Below are 15,162 nucleotides of genomic sequence, written 5' to 3'. Positions count from 1 at the left end.
CTATAGATCACCAGGGAGGAGTGGAGTCTCACAAGCCTTTCCTTCCTCACAGCCATTAACTGCGTACACATCCTCAAGGAGGGTGAGCCCCATGGCCCCTCCTACCCATCTAGACAGAGTGGTGATGGGCCCAGTCAGGCTCGTGCGGGTCTTATACAAGTAATCACGGCTGCTTTGAAGCCAAGAATGTGTCAGACGTATCTTGTCTGGAAGTCAGCCTTCCACACCACTCCCAACTCCCTCCAGTTCTTAGGAATTTTCTGCCCTCTCTTTCACAGTTTTCCTTAAGCCTTAGAAGGGGTCATACCCACATCCATTTATGACTGAGCCCTCAACAGTCACTTCTTCTCGGCACTTTGGTAGTTATGTCTCTGCTGTTGCCACTGGCCGCTATAAAAAGAAGTTTCTCTGACCAGATCTAACAGCAGCACTGAACTAAACTATAAGCCTAGTTACCTGGAAGGCACTTTAATGGAAACATCATGTCCACTTAGAAAAAAAAAAAAAGTAGTAGGTTTCCCCCATGACCTCTTCTGCCTCAGGATTTTGGCCAGGTGATACCAGACTTGAACTCCAGTGGGGACCAACCCTCTCTAAGCAGAGAGTGGTCAGTTACCTATCTCCCCCTGCCCAGAACTGACTTGTTACTATGGCGCCAGTGAGTGCATGTGACCTGGCCAATCGGTCCTATAGAACACAAGGTCCACAATTATCTCCCAGCAGCCTACACGGCACCGTCTGACTCTGTGAGAGCAAGCCCCTAGGGAGGAAGCTTCCAGCTCAGTTCCAACTTGATCTCTCTATACCCTAAGACCAGAGTATGTGGCGCCTTCATCAATAAAGTCTTCTCGCCTAATTCTAGTGGGCAATGAGCACTCTTGCAGATACCTGTATTATTTTAGGGTTCTTAGGGATAGCCAGCCCAACATAGCCCCCTGGGATTTTCACTTACCAATCTGTGGCTTCTGGGTACTCCATTACCCACCCTCACATGGTGCCTCCACTTGAACTCTTTTTATTTTTTTAAAGTAGTAAATATGAGGTTTTCTTATGACTTTTTTTAAAAAAATATTTATTTATTCATTCATTCATTTATTATGTATACAATATTCTGTCTGTGTCTATGCCTGTAGGCCAAAAGAGGGCACCAGACCTCATTATAGACGGCTGTGAGCCACCATGTGGTTGCTGGGAATTGAACTCAGGACCTTTGGAAGAGTAGGCAATGCTCTTAACCTCTGAGCCATCTCTCCAGCCCCCTCTTATGACTTTTTCATACATTTTTAGTTTTGGTTTGTCCTTCTGCTGTAGACAGAGACTGCTCGTTCATTTCCCAGCCTCCCAGACCCGAATAATAACACAGAAACTATATTAATTGCAGCACTCTTTGGTCAATAGCTTAGGCATAGTTCTAGCTATCTCTTACATCTTAAATGAACCCATTTCTATTAATTTGTGTAACATTTCAAGGCTGTGGCCTACCAGTAAAGGTTCCAGGGTATCTGTCTCCTTTGGCAACTACATGGTGTCTGTCTGACTTTACCTACTTTCTCTCTATATCTCTGTTTGGATTTCCCGCCTGGCTTTCTTTACTCTACTAAGCCACTGGCCGAAACAGCTCCTTTAATAACCGGTGGTAATAAAACATATTCACAGCATACAGAGGGGAATCCCACATCATCCCACCATCGTTTTTCTCTCTCTCATATCCTTGGCCCCCACTGTCCCTGTCATTCATTAGTTAGCACTTAGATTCTTTCTACGTAGTCTAACATATGCATCGGAGCTTCATGTGACAATATGACTGTGGCCATTCTCATTTGACAATCAGGAACTGAGACTCAAGAGAAAATAAGCCATTTTGCCCAAGGCCATGCAGCTGGTAAGTGGCAGAGACAGAGTCTGAAAGCAAGCAGCCTGGCTCCGGAATAGATGGCACCAGCCACAGTTAATCAAGCACAAAACGTCGTATCTGAAACTAATGGTTCCATTAGGTAGATGTGTCCCTTGGGTTTTCAGGTGTAAAATCTGAGGCCAGAGAAGTGGCTTATCCTACCGATGCTCTACTACCAAAAGGAATTGGTTTCTGATTCTCACCCAGGTTTATAGAGTTTGAAAGTACATTCTCTTCCTCCCCAAGCCCTCAGCCCTTCCACCCCTCCTGCTGCTACTGTAGAGAGCCATGTCCATGGCCCCACAGCAATGGCAATGACATCTAATATCACTAGCTGTGGTGCTCTGGGGACCATAAACGTGTGGCTGGGCTGGGTGAGTGTGTTGGGTTCAGTGGGGTCACTTGCTAACCTGTGTCTTTTGCTTCAGAACCCTCCATGGCAATGACATTTCCAGTGTTCCTGAAGGCTCCTTCAATGACCTGACGTCCCTCTCCCACCTGTAAGTAATCTCTTTCTTGGTGTATATTGGCTCAAAACAGAAAATGGTGATGGTGACAGCCAGTGTCACAGTGTCATCACGTTGTGTTATTTCCTTGTGTTAGGCAGATGTCCTGCCATATTCACAGGGGAATGGCTCACGGAGTCCCAGGATCCCACAGATGTTCAAGTCACTTACGTACATTGAGATATAGGAGCATGCCACACAGCCTCCTAGATACTTGACGTAGTCTCTGGTCTATTTAAAATACCTACTGCAATGTAAACACTGTAAATAATGGTTATACCATATTGATTATAGAATAAGGACTCAACTAAAGTCTGGGTTTATATGTGTTCATTATAGATGAAACTTTTAGAAATTATTTTTGACCCCATAATTGGTTGGACCTGCAAATAGGAAACCTGACATTCAGAAGGCCAACAGGAGTTTATTTTGAGATATTGTCTTCAAACTGTACACAAAGTCTTGTTTCAGAAGCCTTCAATCAATTCTTGCAAACGATGTGATGTTTGAACCCTTACCATACCCTAAACACATTCGATGAATTATCCTATGTATTTCTTGGGGTGGGGGGTGTTCAAGACAGGGTTTCTCTGTAGCTTTGGGGCCTGTCCTAGAAATTGCACTGTTGACCAGGCTGGCCTCCAACTCACCGAGATCTGCCTGCCTCTGCCTCCTGAATGCTGGGGATTAAAGGCATGCGCCACCACCACCCAGCTGAATGTATTTTTTTTTAAGTTTAAATTTTTTTATTGTTTTTATTGAGCTGTATTTTTTCTCTGCTCCCTTCCCTTCCTCCCCCTCCCTTTCTGCCCTCTCCCATGATCCCCACACTCCCAATTTACTCATCTTGTCTTTTTCTACTTCCCATGTAGATTAGCACAATGTATTTCCTATAACATTAAGTCACTTTATCCATCCCTTTTTTTTACTTTATTTTTTTTTTTTACTTTATTGCCTTTTATGTGATGAACTTGAGACTTGGGAAAATTTAAAAAATTCATTCTGAGGCTACATAGCCAGCTAGTAACAGAAAACCACAGTCCAACTCCAGGTTTGTCTTGACTCCAACGGGCGTATTCTCAAGCCTTCTGTATTCCATCCTTATTCTGCTCAAGGAAATCGAGATGATAAATTAATAGGCGACTACCTGAAAATTACCCATTAAGCCAGTGAGACTTCAGGGTAGAGTTCAGTTTCCTTGACCCCCAGGTCAGTCCTCCCCTAGCTAGTGGTGGTGTTGCCTTCTGTGTACCCATCTCTGTTTGTCAGTGTATAAAATTGTATTCCTCCTCTGTAAATATTTTAATTATTTTCATGTTGTGTGCACAGGCTACAATAGTGACATGTATGCATTCTATAAATCAAAAATAGACATGCTAAAGAATAGGATTTTTTTTTTAATTGAGTCATGGTGTTTTCTTTCCAAGCTCTTTGGAGGCATTTGGGTTCAACTGTGGCTCTCTCTTCCGTACCTTCAATCTCACTAGATTGAAACTGCTTCGTAAAGCCGGGTCTCAGAACCTTCTTTGAAGGGCACATTTTCTAACAGACCCTGTGCTTGAGAGCTACATGAGAAGGGGGCCAAGGTCCAAAATTAGAGCCAGGATTGGAGTAGAGCAAAGGACAGAATTTTCCAGAGAAATGAGAACCAAGCCTCCAACGAGAGGTGCCATCTAGGTGTGGATGGAGCATCTACTGAATTGGAAATAGACTCAGGAAACTTTGATTTTGCTTGGTGGTCGTGTCTTCTAGTCTGCACACCAGACTCCTCTGATTTAGTTTCAAAACCTTGAGTTTTGAGGGAGCCACAGTTTGGGGGGCCAGGCCAGGCAGGGCCTAACTTCCTCTTCTGCCTTCTAGGGCCCTGGGAACCAACCCCCTCCACTGTGACTGCAGTCTGCGTTGGTTGTCAGAGTGGGTAAAGGCTGGATACAAGGAGCCTGGCATTGCCAGATGCAGTAGCCCCGAGTCCATGGCGGACAGACTCCTGCTCACCACTCCCACCCACCGGTTCCAGTGCAAAGGTAGGGGCTGCCTGCCCACCACATCACTGTTCTCACGGGATCTGCTGTGTTTTCAACATATAAGCACATGTGACTTGTAAGACCACAGCCTATCTCAGGCACAGAACCTAGGTAACATAGGTCTATTATTTATTCTGTGTCACATTAACTAATTCTCCAACATTTCTATGGGTAGATATTATAGTACCCCCATGTTAAATATTTAGAACAACTAAGCCTTAAAGAGGTTGAATCAGTTTTCCCTACTTGGTGATGTTGAGGGTCAAACCCAGAGCCTTGCTCATCTTGACAAGTATGTCTCACTGAGCCACATCTGTGTTCCAAAATAATTCATGAGACTACGCCATTAGGCCCCCAGCCTTTTCTAACTCTAGAACATGGGCATCTGACCACCACCATGCTGCCATCCTCCACCACAACCTACTCAGTTCTTCTTTTATTTAAAATCTTGAGTGTTCGCATTTCCCACTTGTGGTGACTGCATGAAGGTATCTCTCTGTTTCATATTATATCCTTAGATAAGTTTCAAAGACTCAAATATGTGATCCTCAAACAGTTTGCAGAATTGCTTTCCTAAAAAGGTGATGATCAAGTTGGGCTCTCATTAGCACCTTCTGTGTACCTAGAGAACCAGGTTCTTTTGTCTTATATATATCAGGGCCTCTCCTTTATTTTATCTGCCTTTAATTTTGAGGCATCCTGAGTTTAGTTTCGGATTTATTTTCCATTTGCATTGAGCATTTGTCTGTTGATTCCTCTTCGCTCATCTTCTAGAGTGTTAATGTTCAGTTTGTATTTTCCCTTTCAAACTTTGCTGTGCCCCACGTATGTAACAGCTGAAATCAGAAAAAACATTCCATTGATTTAAAGGCAATTTTATCTTTCTGCTTCCTGCTTTTGAGACATCTGATTTGATATTAGAAGGACTCAGATAGCCCTGGGACACTGCCACTCCATCTGGACAGGAGTCCCATGAAGAACTTTAAAAGCCAAGGGTAGGGGTTGTATCTGGATGGCACTGCCTGGCATATGTAAGGTTGGGTTGGATCCCCACTGCTTGCAGAATAACATTGGTTCTCAGTCCCACATTCTCAGTTTTGATTAAACTGGTGTGAGTTACAGCCTGGGCGTGGTATGTAGGCTGGTTCTGACTTGTCCTTGTGTGTCCAGAGAAATCTCCATGGGCTGGGAGGCCCCCTCAGTTAGAGGCAAGCATGGGCAGATGGCTCTGCTCATTCTCATGTAAGCCCAAGTTATACCTACCGTTCTCAGAGCTCCCTGGGACCCTTATGATCACTCACCAGAGTGAATCTCAACCCACGTCCAGGTTGAGGACTATTGGCTCCAGGTCAGTTAAAGTTCTGGCATTAAATAGGACGTCTGTATCCATGGCTCATGTTTAAAGGTGTTTGTAGCGGTAGACATAGCCCCTTTTTGCAAAGCTCTGTATGGAGACCATGACCTCCTTTCAGCCCTTACACACACACACGAGATGGTTGCAACTTCCATGCGTGAAAAAAGCAGTGTCCCTCTCCACATCATTCTGTGTAGCATCATTAGCCCTAAGATCTTGCAGGAAGGGCTCTCTGTGTGTGCCTTTGGCCTTGGCATCCCTCCTTGGCTATGCTATGAGAAAGGGCTTAGCCAGGGCAAAAAAAAAAAAAAGAAGGAGAAGGTCAAAACAGAGGCTGTGCCCAGAACTTCCTGGAATAGAAAACACGCAGGAGGGTTCTAATTATGGCGCACTGTTTGCAGATTAGCACCCAAATCGGATCAGGCTAATTACAGTAATTGATTCGACGGCAGAAGTGCCTCTGTATGATGTCCCACTCTGGTTCTTACTCACTGGACAGTGGCTGAATTAATGGGACGCTCGCCAGATTGGATGTACATCCTCAAGAGAGCCAGCTGCCCTCTGGGCCTAGAGATGGGAGGGAGACCCTAGCAGAGGGGAAGAGGGGGTGAGTTAGCCTTCTCGGGGAGCTGCCATCCACACTCTGGTTTTGCTACCCAGGGCCAGTGGACATTAACATCGTGGCCAAGTGCAACGCCTGCCTCTCCAGCCCGTGCAAGAACAACGGCACGTGCAGTCAGGATCCCGTGGAGCAGTACCGCTGCACCTGCCCCTACAGTTACAAGGTAAGGCGGGAGGCTCTGCCCACACCACTCCTGCTCAGGCTCTTCCTTTGTCCCGGCTGCAGGGGGAAGACCCCATGCAGCTGATGCTACTCAGAGTAGCCTGGGTAATTCTATGACATATGTGGCATTAGCCAACAATGTCACTGTTCTCCTGCATATGGGCTAAGGCCCCTCTCTGATGGACCCGTGGAGTATTTACAAGGATGCTTTGAGATGAGAAGGAAATGCTACCTCTGCATTTTCTTGGTGAGTCACAGGGAGACTGCAACCCAGAGAGGTATAGGGTCCTTTAGTAAAGGCATCCGTTAAACCCAGCATCCCGACTGCCATTCCAGGGACTAAGGGGATGAGGGACTCGAGGACTCAATGGCCTGGGGGCTTCCAAGCAAGCCCACCTTCATAGTTGGCAAGTCTAACAAAATTGAGACTCCCTGATCGCCCTTCCATCCTACCAGAAATTCAGGCTGCTTCCAAGACAATCCTCTCCCCCATTCTTCTTACCCAGCACAACCCAGAACAAGTTACACCGTCTCCCTGCTAATGTGTACGGTGTATGTGCCATGCTCTCTGATTGGCATTTGGTTCACCCTTTCTCCCAGCAAACCTATGCAGAAAGCCCTATACAGATATAAAAACCAGGCTTCGGTAGGCTTGGGATTAAAATTCAAGGCTCTATGGTCCCAAAGCCAAAGTCCTTTCACCTGAAGAGGTTCCTGAGTAGCCACGCCCCTTTCAGTGCCTTGCTGGGATCAGCAAAGCTGTGGCTCAGTGCTCTTCCATGGGACACTCCAGATCCCAACTTTCCAGGTACCATCTGGATGGGCTGGGCAAACCACGAGCCCAGGGCAGCCCACAGCCCGTCTTGTGCATCCTCTGCACAGGCTGAGTGACGGGAACACAGTGTCCGCATCCTCAAGGGACTGTGCGTGTACAGTAACAGGCTTGAAAGGCAGTTTCTGGGGAGCTGGTGGCTTTCTCAGCGACACCCTGGCTGCTAGCAGACAGTGTCAGAGTGCCACCTATGGGCCTGGAACAAGAAAACCCAGGGGTTTGTTTTAAAGTTGTTCCTGAATCCTTAAATTTAACGCGGAGTCCCCAGAACGGAGATTGAGAATAACATCACTCAGGCATGGATCTGCTGAGACCTCTGCCTATGTGTTCAGTGTAGAGGGAGGGGTCTCAGGCTCCGGAATCACAGAGAAGCATGTGAGGAGTGTAGCTTTGCCGTGTGCTAGCTGTCTATCAGTGACCAGTGGCTTCACTTCAGCCGTCTCTGGACACTGGAACGCATCCCACGGGTTGTGAGGAACAGATACACAGTCGTGTGTAGAGTACACCTATGGGTATGGGAAGTACCTGGTAAGTTGTCACATTGCCACCTTCCCTTTTGCGTACTGGCCACCCTCATACTGTCGTGGGAGATCGGCCATCAGTAGCCTGTGGCCGCGGCTGCTTCCATTTGCGTTTCGGTCCACAACAAAATGTTAAGGACTTTTCACACATGTTGCTGCATTGCCTTGGGAAACTAAGGATACATTAAGCCATTGCCGTTGGTCCCCTGTAAGGCCAGGCCTTGATGAAGCCGTTGGGGCGCATTATCTCACATCTTAGAGATATCAGTTCATATCCTCATTTGAGGGATGAGCCAAGATTTGTAAACACAAAGAACTCTCCCAGGCTCCACTACCTGCAAAGCCCGGCTGCTACTCTTCCCTAGTAACTGGCTCTCCTCTTACCTCGCCCTCCCACCTGAGAGTAGGAACTATGTAACGAGGTTAAAAATACATCCTGAGTGAGCTTCACCTACCTTGGTGCCAGGTCCAGAGACATTCCACACAACCTAACAGTCTTGCCACTCTTCCAGGATCTAGGGAAATAAAATACTGATTTTTTTTTTTTTTTACCCCAACCACCTAGCTTCATGCACATAGGTTTGGTGCCTCAGAGCGGTACTTCCCAAGTCCTTGTGTGCCCAAGAATCTTATTAAAATCTAGGTTCTGATTCCCCAGAGCTGGGGTCAGGCCTGATGTGGTGTATATTTAACAAGCTCCCCGGGGCTGTCCAGTCCAGGGACCACACTTTGAGTAGCAAGGTCTCTGAGCATTTCCCCAGCCCCCTCTCACCATAGATTAAAATGAGGGAGCTGTTCCTAGGTTCTTAAAGCCAGTAGCCTCGATCCTGTCAGAGAGGGGAGATGAGGTGGACCAGAGGACAGACGGAAGACAACTGAGGAGCATCCAGAGTCCCAGAGATCTGAGCAAGCCGCATTGGAAGAGAATGGAATTGGGCTAATTAGGCAGACATTGGAATGGTGATTATTTTCAAGGACACATAAGCGACAGAAATCTCCATCTCTAGCCCCAATTACTGTGTTTTCAAGCACCAGGAGATGCCTCCTAGATGTCTGTGCTCTGCCTAAAGGTCTAAAAGAGATCCCGCACACCTCACCACGCTTTAGAGGGGATTCTGCCAGTGGTATTAGGATACTTCATCACCCTTCAGGGGGCGGGGTCTGCCTGGGCCAAGTGGTTCTTGCAAGATCACTAGAGTATCAGGTCAGATTACAGACAGGGCTGGGAGGGGGTGCCCGTTGTACCCTTTTTGAGGTTCTCTTATCCTGCCCTTCATAGTTCTCTCTTCAATTCCACTACCACCCATGCAAGCATCCCTGAACTTTTGAGCATACTCAGCCCTGCCTCAGAGCCGAGGCATGGTCATCACTGCTGTTATTTACAGGGCTACGTCACCCAGGAGGTCCCTTGCAGGTATTGTGATTCTGCAATGGCAGTTCACTCCCCGCAGTCCAGGTAGAAACTGAGCATCCCTTAAATCAGGGATCCTCACCCTTCCTAATGCCGTGACCCTTTATGATCCCCAACCATAAAGTTATTTTTGCTGTCACATCATAACTGTAATGTTGCTGTCGTGTATCGTAATGCAAATATCTGATTTTTCCCGATGGGTGACCCACATATTGAGAGCCACTACCTACTGTGAATTGCTTGAGACCAGCAGCGTCTCAGATTTCAGGTGTTTCTGGATTTTATAATACTTAAATATGCATACTGATTGGTACCGTGGATCCGTGTATGAGTCTCAGAGCACATGTAAAAAGCTGGACATTATCATGCTGTAAGAGTCGTCTCAGAGCTGGAGGTCAGGGACAGGCATGGTCAGAGGGCTTGCCGACCAGCCAGCCTGGACAAGCTGTCAAGACTCAGTCCCAGTAAGAGACAGGCCATGGCATTAGCTCAACGAGAAAGGTACGTTCCACACAAGCCTAGTTGCTTGAGTTGGATTTCCAGAGCCCATGTATAGTGGAAGGAAAGAGCCAGCTACCAGCTCCACAAAGTTATCCACTGGCCTCACATGCACAGTAGCCCATACTGTGTGCACACTTGCACACACACGTGTGCATGGGCACTCGTGTGCATGTGCAAACACACACACACACACACACACACACACACATGAAGATATCTGGAAGATAGAAACAAGACCAAGAATGAAATTAGCCTGTTTCATATATATACATAACCTGTACTTGTAGGGATTTTTACTATACCTGCATTTTGACCATGACCAATCTCCTGAGGTCAAAGGTAGTAGAATTTCCCACCTCTGATGACCTGTCAGCCCTCAGATGTTTGATATTTTCATGTACTTTGAATTTCTAGATTAGTCGTACTCCATCCTCCTCACCCCCATTTCATGGAACATAAAAACAAGATCAAAGAGAATTAATCATTTCCTTCTGCCATCTAGCAGGCTGCCTAGACTTGGCTCCAATCCACAGCACTCCAGAGCCCAGGTTTTCAGAGGAAGAGAATCAATGGTCGGGCATAGAGGGGCCTGGTGCTGAATTCGGGCTCGGCTGTCTGAGTTCATCTGTTGGCCGCCTGTTTCGCTAACTGCTGCGTAGTCTCAGACCTATTGCCTTCTCTTCCAAGTTTGCCTTCCTTCCCTATCTGTAAAAGGGAATGTAATGACAATTGTACCGATCTCATAGGCTTCTCGGGGACATTATATGTGATCGTGGCTATAAAACACTTAGCATGAGGCCAGGAATGGAAAATGTGCTCAATAACGTGAGTGAGAATTCCTATCGCACTTTCTATTCCAGACGCTTTCAGATGGGGCCCTGAGTCACTGCGGCTTAGGGGTAAAGCCAGATAGCTCCATAAAGAGCACTTTTCCTCTCACTCCCCCTCTGAGAAACTGCTGTATGGGGCATGGACTCACTTAAAGAACCAGACAGACAAGGACAATGCCTTCCAGCTACTGGAGAGGGGCCCGGGGCTCCAGCGTGCAGGAGAGTGGGAGGTTGCCTCTGGGCCCCCAGTGGAGGCTATCCTGGCCCAATGCCTCAGCTCGGTTGGCAGTAACCACACAGCCAGGAAGCCCCAGTCCCCATGCCATCACAGGCACTGGCAGCAACAGAAGATGGGACAGGCTCTTCTCAGGCAGATGGTGAGCAGGTGGTGGTGGCAGTGGGAGAGCTCCCATGATCACCCTGGCCTGGCGTGCACCCAAGTCCCTGAACCCACGGCTCAGAAATATGTACAGTAGACACCTCCCCAGGCCCGGTGCTACGAGGTCCTGCAAAGGGCAACTTGGGGAATCTCAAGAAAGTACAAGATCCATGTCTGAAGTATAGGATCTTAGTCCCAAGAGAAGCGGGAACCACGGGGCCAAGACGACCCCCGGGATGTTAGGTCTGTGCCTTAGAATCACCCACTCAGAGCCTTTGTCCTCGTTTTTGCTTTTACCTGGCATGATCATCACCACATGCCGGATACTGGCTCCTTCTCAAGTCATACCTACCCTGAAGAGGAACTCTACCTCACGCCAAGGCATTGCAATTCCCAGCCTGGCCTGGCCTGGCCTGGCCTTAGACTTGGGAGCAAATGCAAGCACCTAAGCTCTACTGCAGACCAAGCAATCAAGGAGGAACTGGGGCGGAATGTCACCTCACAGACCATGGATCTACAGGTTATACCTTAGGCCCTCTGTTCAGGTTACAGATTATATTTAAACCTCAGTGAAACAAATAGCAATACCACCCGTTAGCTTTTACAGAACGCCTACTGTGTGCCAAGGATGTTACATAATACACAGTGCCTCCCTCCGTGAAACCTCCCTTGTCATTCTCATAATAACCCCGTCACAGGTTAAAGGGCTTGGGCCCAGCATGAGTCAGAAAGAGGAGGAGCTGCAAACCAAACTCACCTGGATCCCCAACCCATACTCATATCCCACAGTTTAGGACAGAGAAGCCTGTGAGCTCTGGGCATTGGTCCTGCTGGAGCCTGAACTCTGCACTCTCAACATCCCTCCCCTTCTCATGAACAGCCACCCGAGGCAGTGACTCCCTTTGTCTTGTACTGACCTCCTCGCTTCCATCTTGGTTTCATCCCAGAGGCTGCTGGGAAGTCCCTGGGGCCTCCTGGGTCGTAGCAGTCGTCAGAGGCCACGCTCACCAGACACTCTTCCCCCCTGTCTGTTCCTCAGGGCAAGGACTGCACCGTGCCTATCAACACTTGCATCCAGAACCCCTGTCAGCACGGAGGTACCTGCCACCTGAGCGAGAGCCACAAAGATGGGTTCAGGTAATACTCAGCCCTGACCTTCTGTCTTCTCAGAGAGTTTCCGGGTCCGACTCCTGTACGGGAATGATGTCAGTGGGGGAAGCGTTATCCCTGCTCTACACAGGAAGAAACTGAGGCATCTAAGGATAAACTCTCCCCAGAGATGCAGAGTACGGGTGCAGGGATTCGAATCTAAGTGCCAGCCTCCACTGTCTGAGTCTGGAGGTCTCCAAGGGAGGCTGCGGGTGATGCTAAAATCATAGGATGGGACCCTGGCCAAGAAACCCACCCACCCGGTGGTCCCTCCTCTTTCTGTGTCACAAATAACAGGGACTACTGCTGTCACCTTCTGTGTGCCAGGTGACACTTGCACTGTCTCTGCTAAACCTTCTCATACCTCTCTTGGGGGAGGGGGAGTTCAGTCTGCATTTGAGCAGGAAGGAAACTGAGGCACAAAGGCTAATGGTCACATGTCCTGGTCTTCTAATCATGCTTCTAGGCCTTTCATGCTAGACAGTAACTCCTAGGAATGGGGCGGTGCCTCTGGCCCATCTGTCCCCCACGGGCTCCCAGGTGCTGCAGTTCCCCCAGCAGTCACCCCAGCAGAAGCAGATCCCTGTGAAGGGGCTCCCCAGCACGGTGGGTTGGGCAGCAGCCCCTTCACAATAAAGATGAGACCCCGTACCAGGCAGGCTCTGGTCAGACCTCAAATTGCACATAGTTAACTATCAAAAGCCCTCCAGCCAAGGCTGCTGTGTGGTCTGGGGAGGAAATCTCCAGAGAACCCAGCTGCCCTTGCATTCGCCTGCCAAGCCAGCCACACCTAACCATGACTCCTGAGAAGTGGGACTCAGGCGCTCTTCCTGCTCCTGCCTGAGTCAGCCAAACCACCCACTTCCTGTTCACCAAGAAAAGAGGAGATGACCATCGTGGCCCCAGTCAGGAAGTGTATGTCCAGGGCTGAAAGTGGGTTCTGCCCCCCTCGGGCCTGGGACAGGGTCCTGTTTTGGGGGCAGGTTCCCTGAGGGTGATTGTTCATCAAGGTCCCGCTTCGCCCTTGGTCTTGGACAATTTTCATGTAAACTGGAAACTTAGCTATGAAAGACTATAATGTCCAGATCTACGGGACTTGGGGACTGGGGCCGAAGGTTGGGGCAGAGGCAGATGTAGGGGGTGGCATGTCTGTGTGTGCTCCCAGGAGGATCCACCTTCTGCTGCAGTATTGCACTGGGACAGGCAGACAGGCCGAGACACAGTAGGGAGGGGTTTGTAAAGAATAGCTCCATAGAACCTCTTCAATCCTGAAGCAGTGCCTAGGATTTCCCAGCTGCCCAGGGAGCCTTAAAGCAATGGGAACAGGCTCTACAGTTGGAGGACTTGTGTACAAGACGCGGCTCTTCCTAAAACCAATGGGAGCGAGCATCCTAGTTTCTGCTTTACTGGAAATTCTTGGGCAGTCCTTGGCTTATAGCTGCACCATTCCAGCTTCATTCTCCATCGTCACAGGGCACCAGGGCTATGCCTGTCCTCCCCATAGCTGTCCTCTTACAAGGATTAGGGACTCCTTTGACTTTAACTCACCATCAGCCCCATTTCCAACAAAGGTCACATCTGAGGTCCAGAGGGTCAGTACTTCATCCTATCACTTTTAGAGGACCACAGTCCTCTAAACGCCACCAGAATGTCAGAATTCCAGAAGCATCGCCTGCCCTCTCCACTCAGGTGCTACTGTGCCTTGCTGCATTACCTGCTTGCTAAATGAGAGGAGGCCAGGGCCGGCTGATGGTATAGCTCAGCTGCAGAGCACTTCTGCAAAAATCGTAAAACAAACAAGCCAGTAGATAGATGGATAGATGGGTAGATGATAGATAGATAGATAGATAGATAGATAGATAGATAGATAGATAGATATGGATGGATAGACAGACAGATAACAGACCACAGGGTTAACCATACAGAAGAACCAAAAGGAAAATGAGACCTCAAAATCTGAACAAAGTCGCACTGCTAGCTAGCTAACTGCTCCTGGAGTTGCCCTGGCCAGGCCCTCTCAAATTATTTCCACTTATGACCCCTTTTTGCCCTGAATATTTTTATTTAACCCTAGCTATAAAAGTATATGAACAGTCAGGGCTAGAGAGATGGTTCAGTGATTATGCACACTGGCTACTCTTGCAGAGGATCTAGGTTTGATCCCCAGCACTCACAACAGTCTGCAACTCCAGTTCCAGTGGTCCGACACCCTCTTCAGGTGTCTCTGGGTACTGCATTCACATGGTGCACATACATACAAGTAAAACAGCCATACACATAAAATATTTTTAATGTAAATTCTATGAAAAAGTTATATACTTTTATACCCAGGATATAAAAAATTTTTAATTTATTTTTAAACAATTCCTTGGGGTGTATATTATATATTATTAATAATTATATTATTAAATATCTATTAAAATATATTTACTATTTATTAAAGGCAAGGGCAAGTTTGTATACTAATAAGATTAAATGTTGGCTAAACATTTTGGATTGTAGGACATAGAGCACCTTCAATGTTCTTTTAGAATAGATAGATACTTTTATTTTAAAATCACCAATTCTTAGAATGGCACTTTGCATAAAGACATAGTAAAAAAATTGCAGAAATATAGTTAGGGCTATTTCAGAAATTGTTGGAAATTCTATACTCAACCCAAGCCAAAATCCATTTAACAACTTTTTATGACGTTCAGCAGCAACTCCAGTGGCATTTTTAGAGTATTATTCTTTCCTTGACAGTTTTGTACGTGAGTACAATGTCTCTCGATCACAGCCAACCCAAATAACCTCCCTCCCGCTCTACCCAGATCTCCACTAATACCTCTGCCTTCCTACCTTGAAGTCCCGTTTGGCCCAATTAGAACCACCTGCCTATGCATGGGTATGGGGCCATCCACCAAGGCCCGGGCAGCCTCCCAACAGAAAAAAATGACCCTCCTCCCCGCAACCATCAGTCGCCCACAGCTCCTCA

General features: G+C 47.7%; 1 protein-coding gene across 1 annotated transcript in view; it reads left to right on the top strand.

Moving 5' to 3' along the window:
* The window catches only part of Slit3 (slit guidance ligand 3), a 589,149-nt gene that overhangs the window by 541,056 nt on the left and 32,931 nt on the right, over positions 1 to 15,162 (top strand). The window contains exons 24-27 of the mRNA XM_050138600.1: positions 2,323 to 2,394; positions 4,261 to 4,424; positions 6,439 to 6,563; positions 12,076 to 12,173. Of these exons, the coding sequence (XP_049994557.1) occupies positions 2,323 to 2,394; positions 4,261 to 4,424; positions 6,439 to 6,563; positions 12,076 to 12,173 (459 nt within the window). The remainder of the gene's footprint in view (positions 1 to 2,322; positions 2,395 to 4,260; positions 4,425 to 6,438; positions 6,564 to 12,075; positions 12,174 to 15,162) is intronic.

Source organism: Alexandromys fortis, unplaced genomic scaffold, assembly GCF_014885135.2.
Source record: "Alexandromys fortis isolate MF-2015 unplaced genomic scaffold, M_Fortis_MF-2015_v1.1 scaffold_11, whole genome shotgun sequence".
NCBI lineage: Eukaryota > Metazoa > Chordata > Mammalia > Rodentia > Cricetidae > Alexandromys > Alexandromys fortis.
Note: the sequence above shows the minus strand (reverse complement) of the source record. Positions and strands in the feature narration are given on the sequence as shown.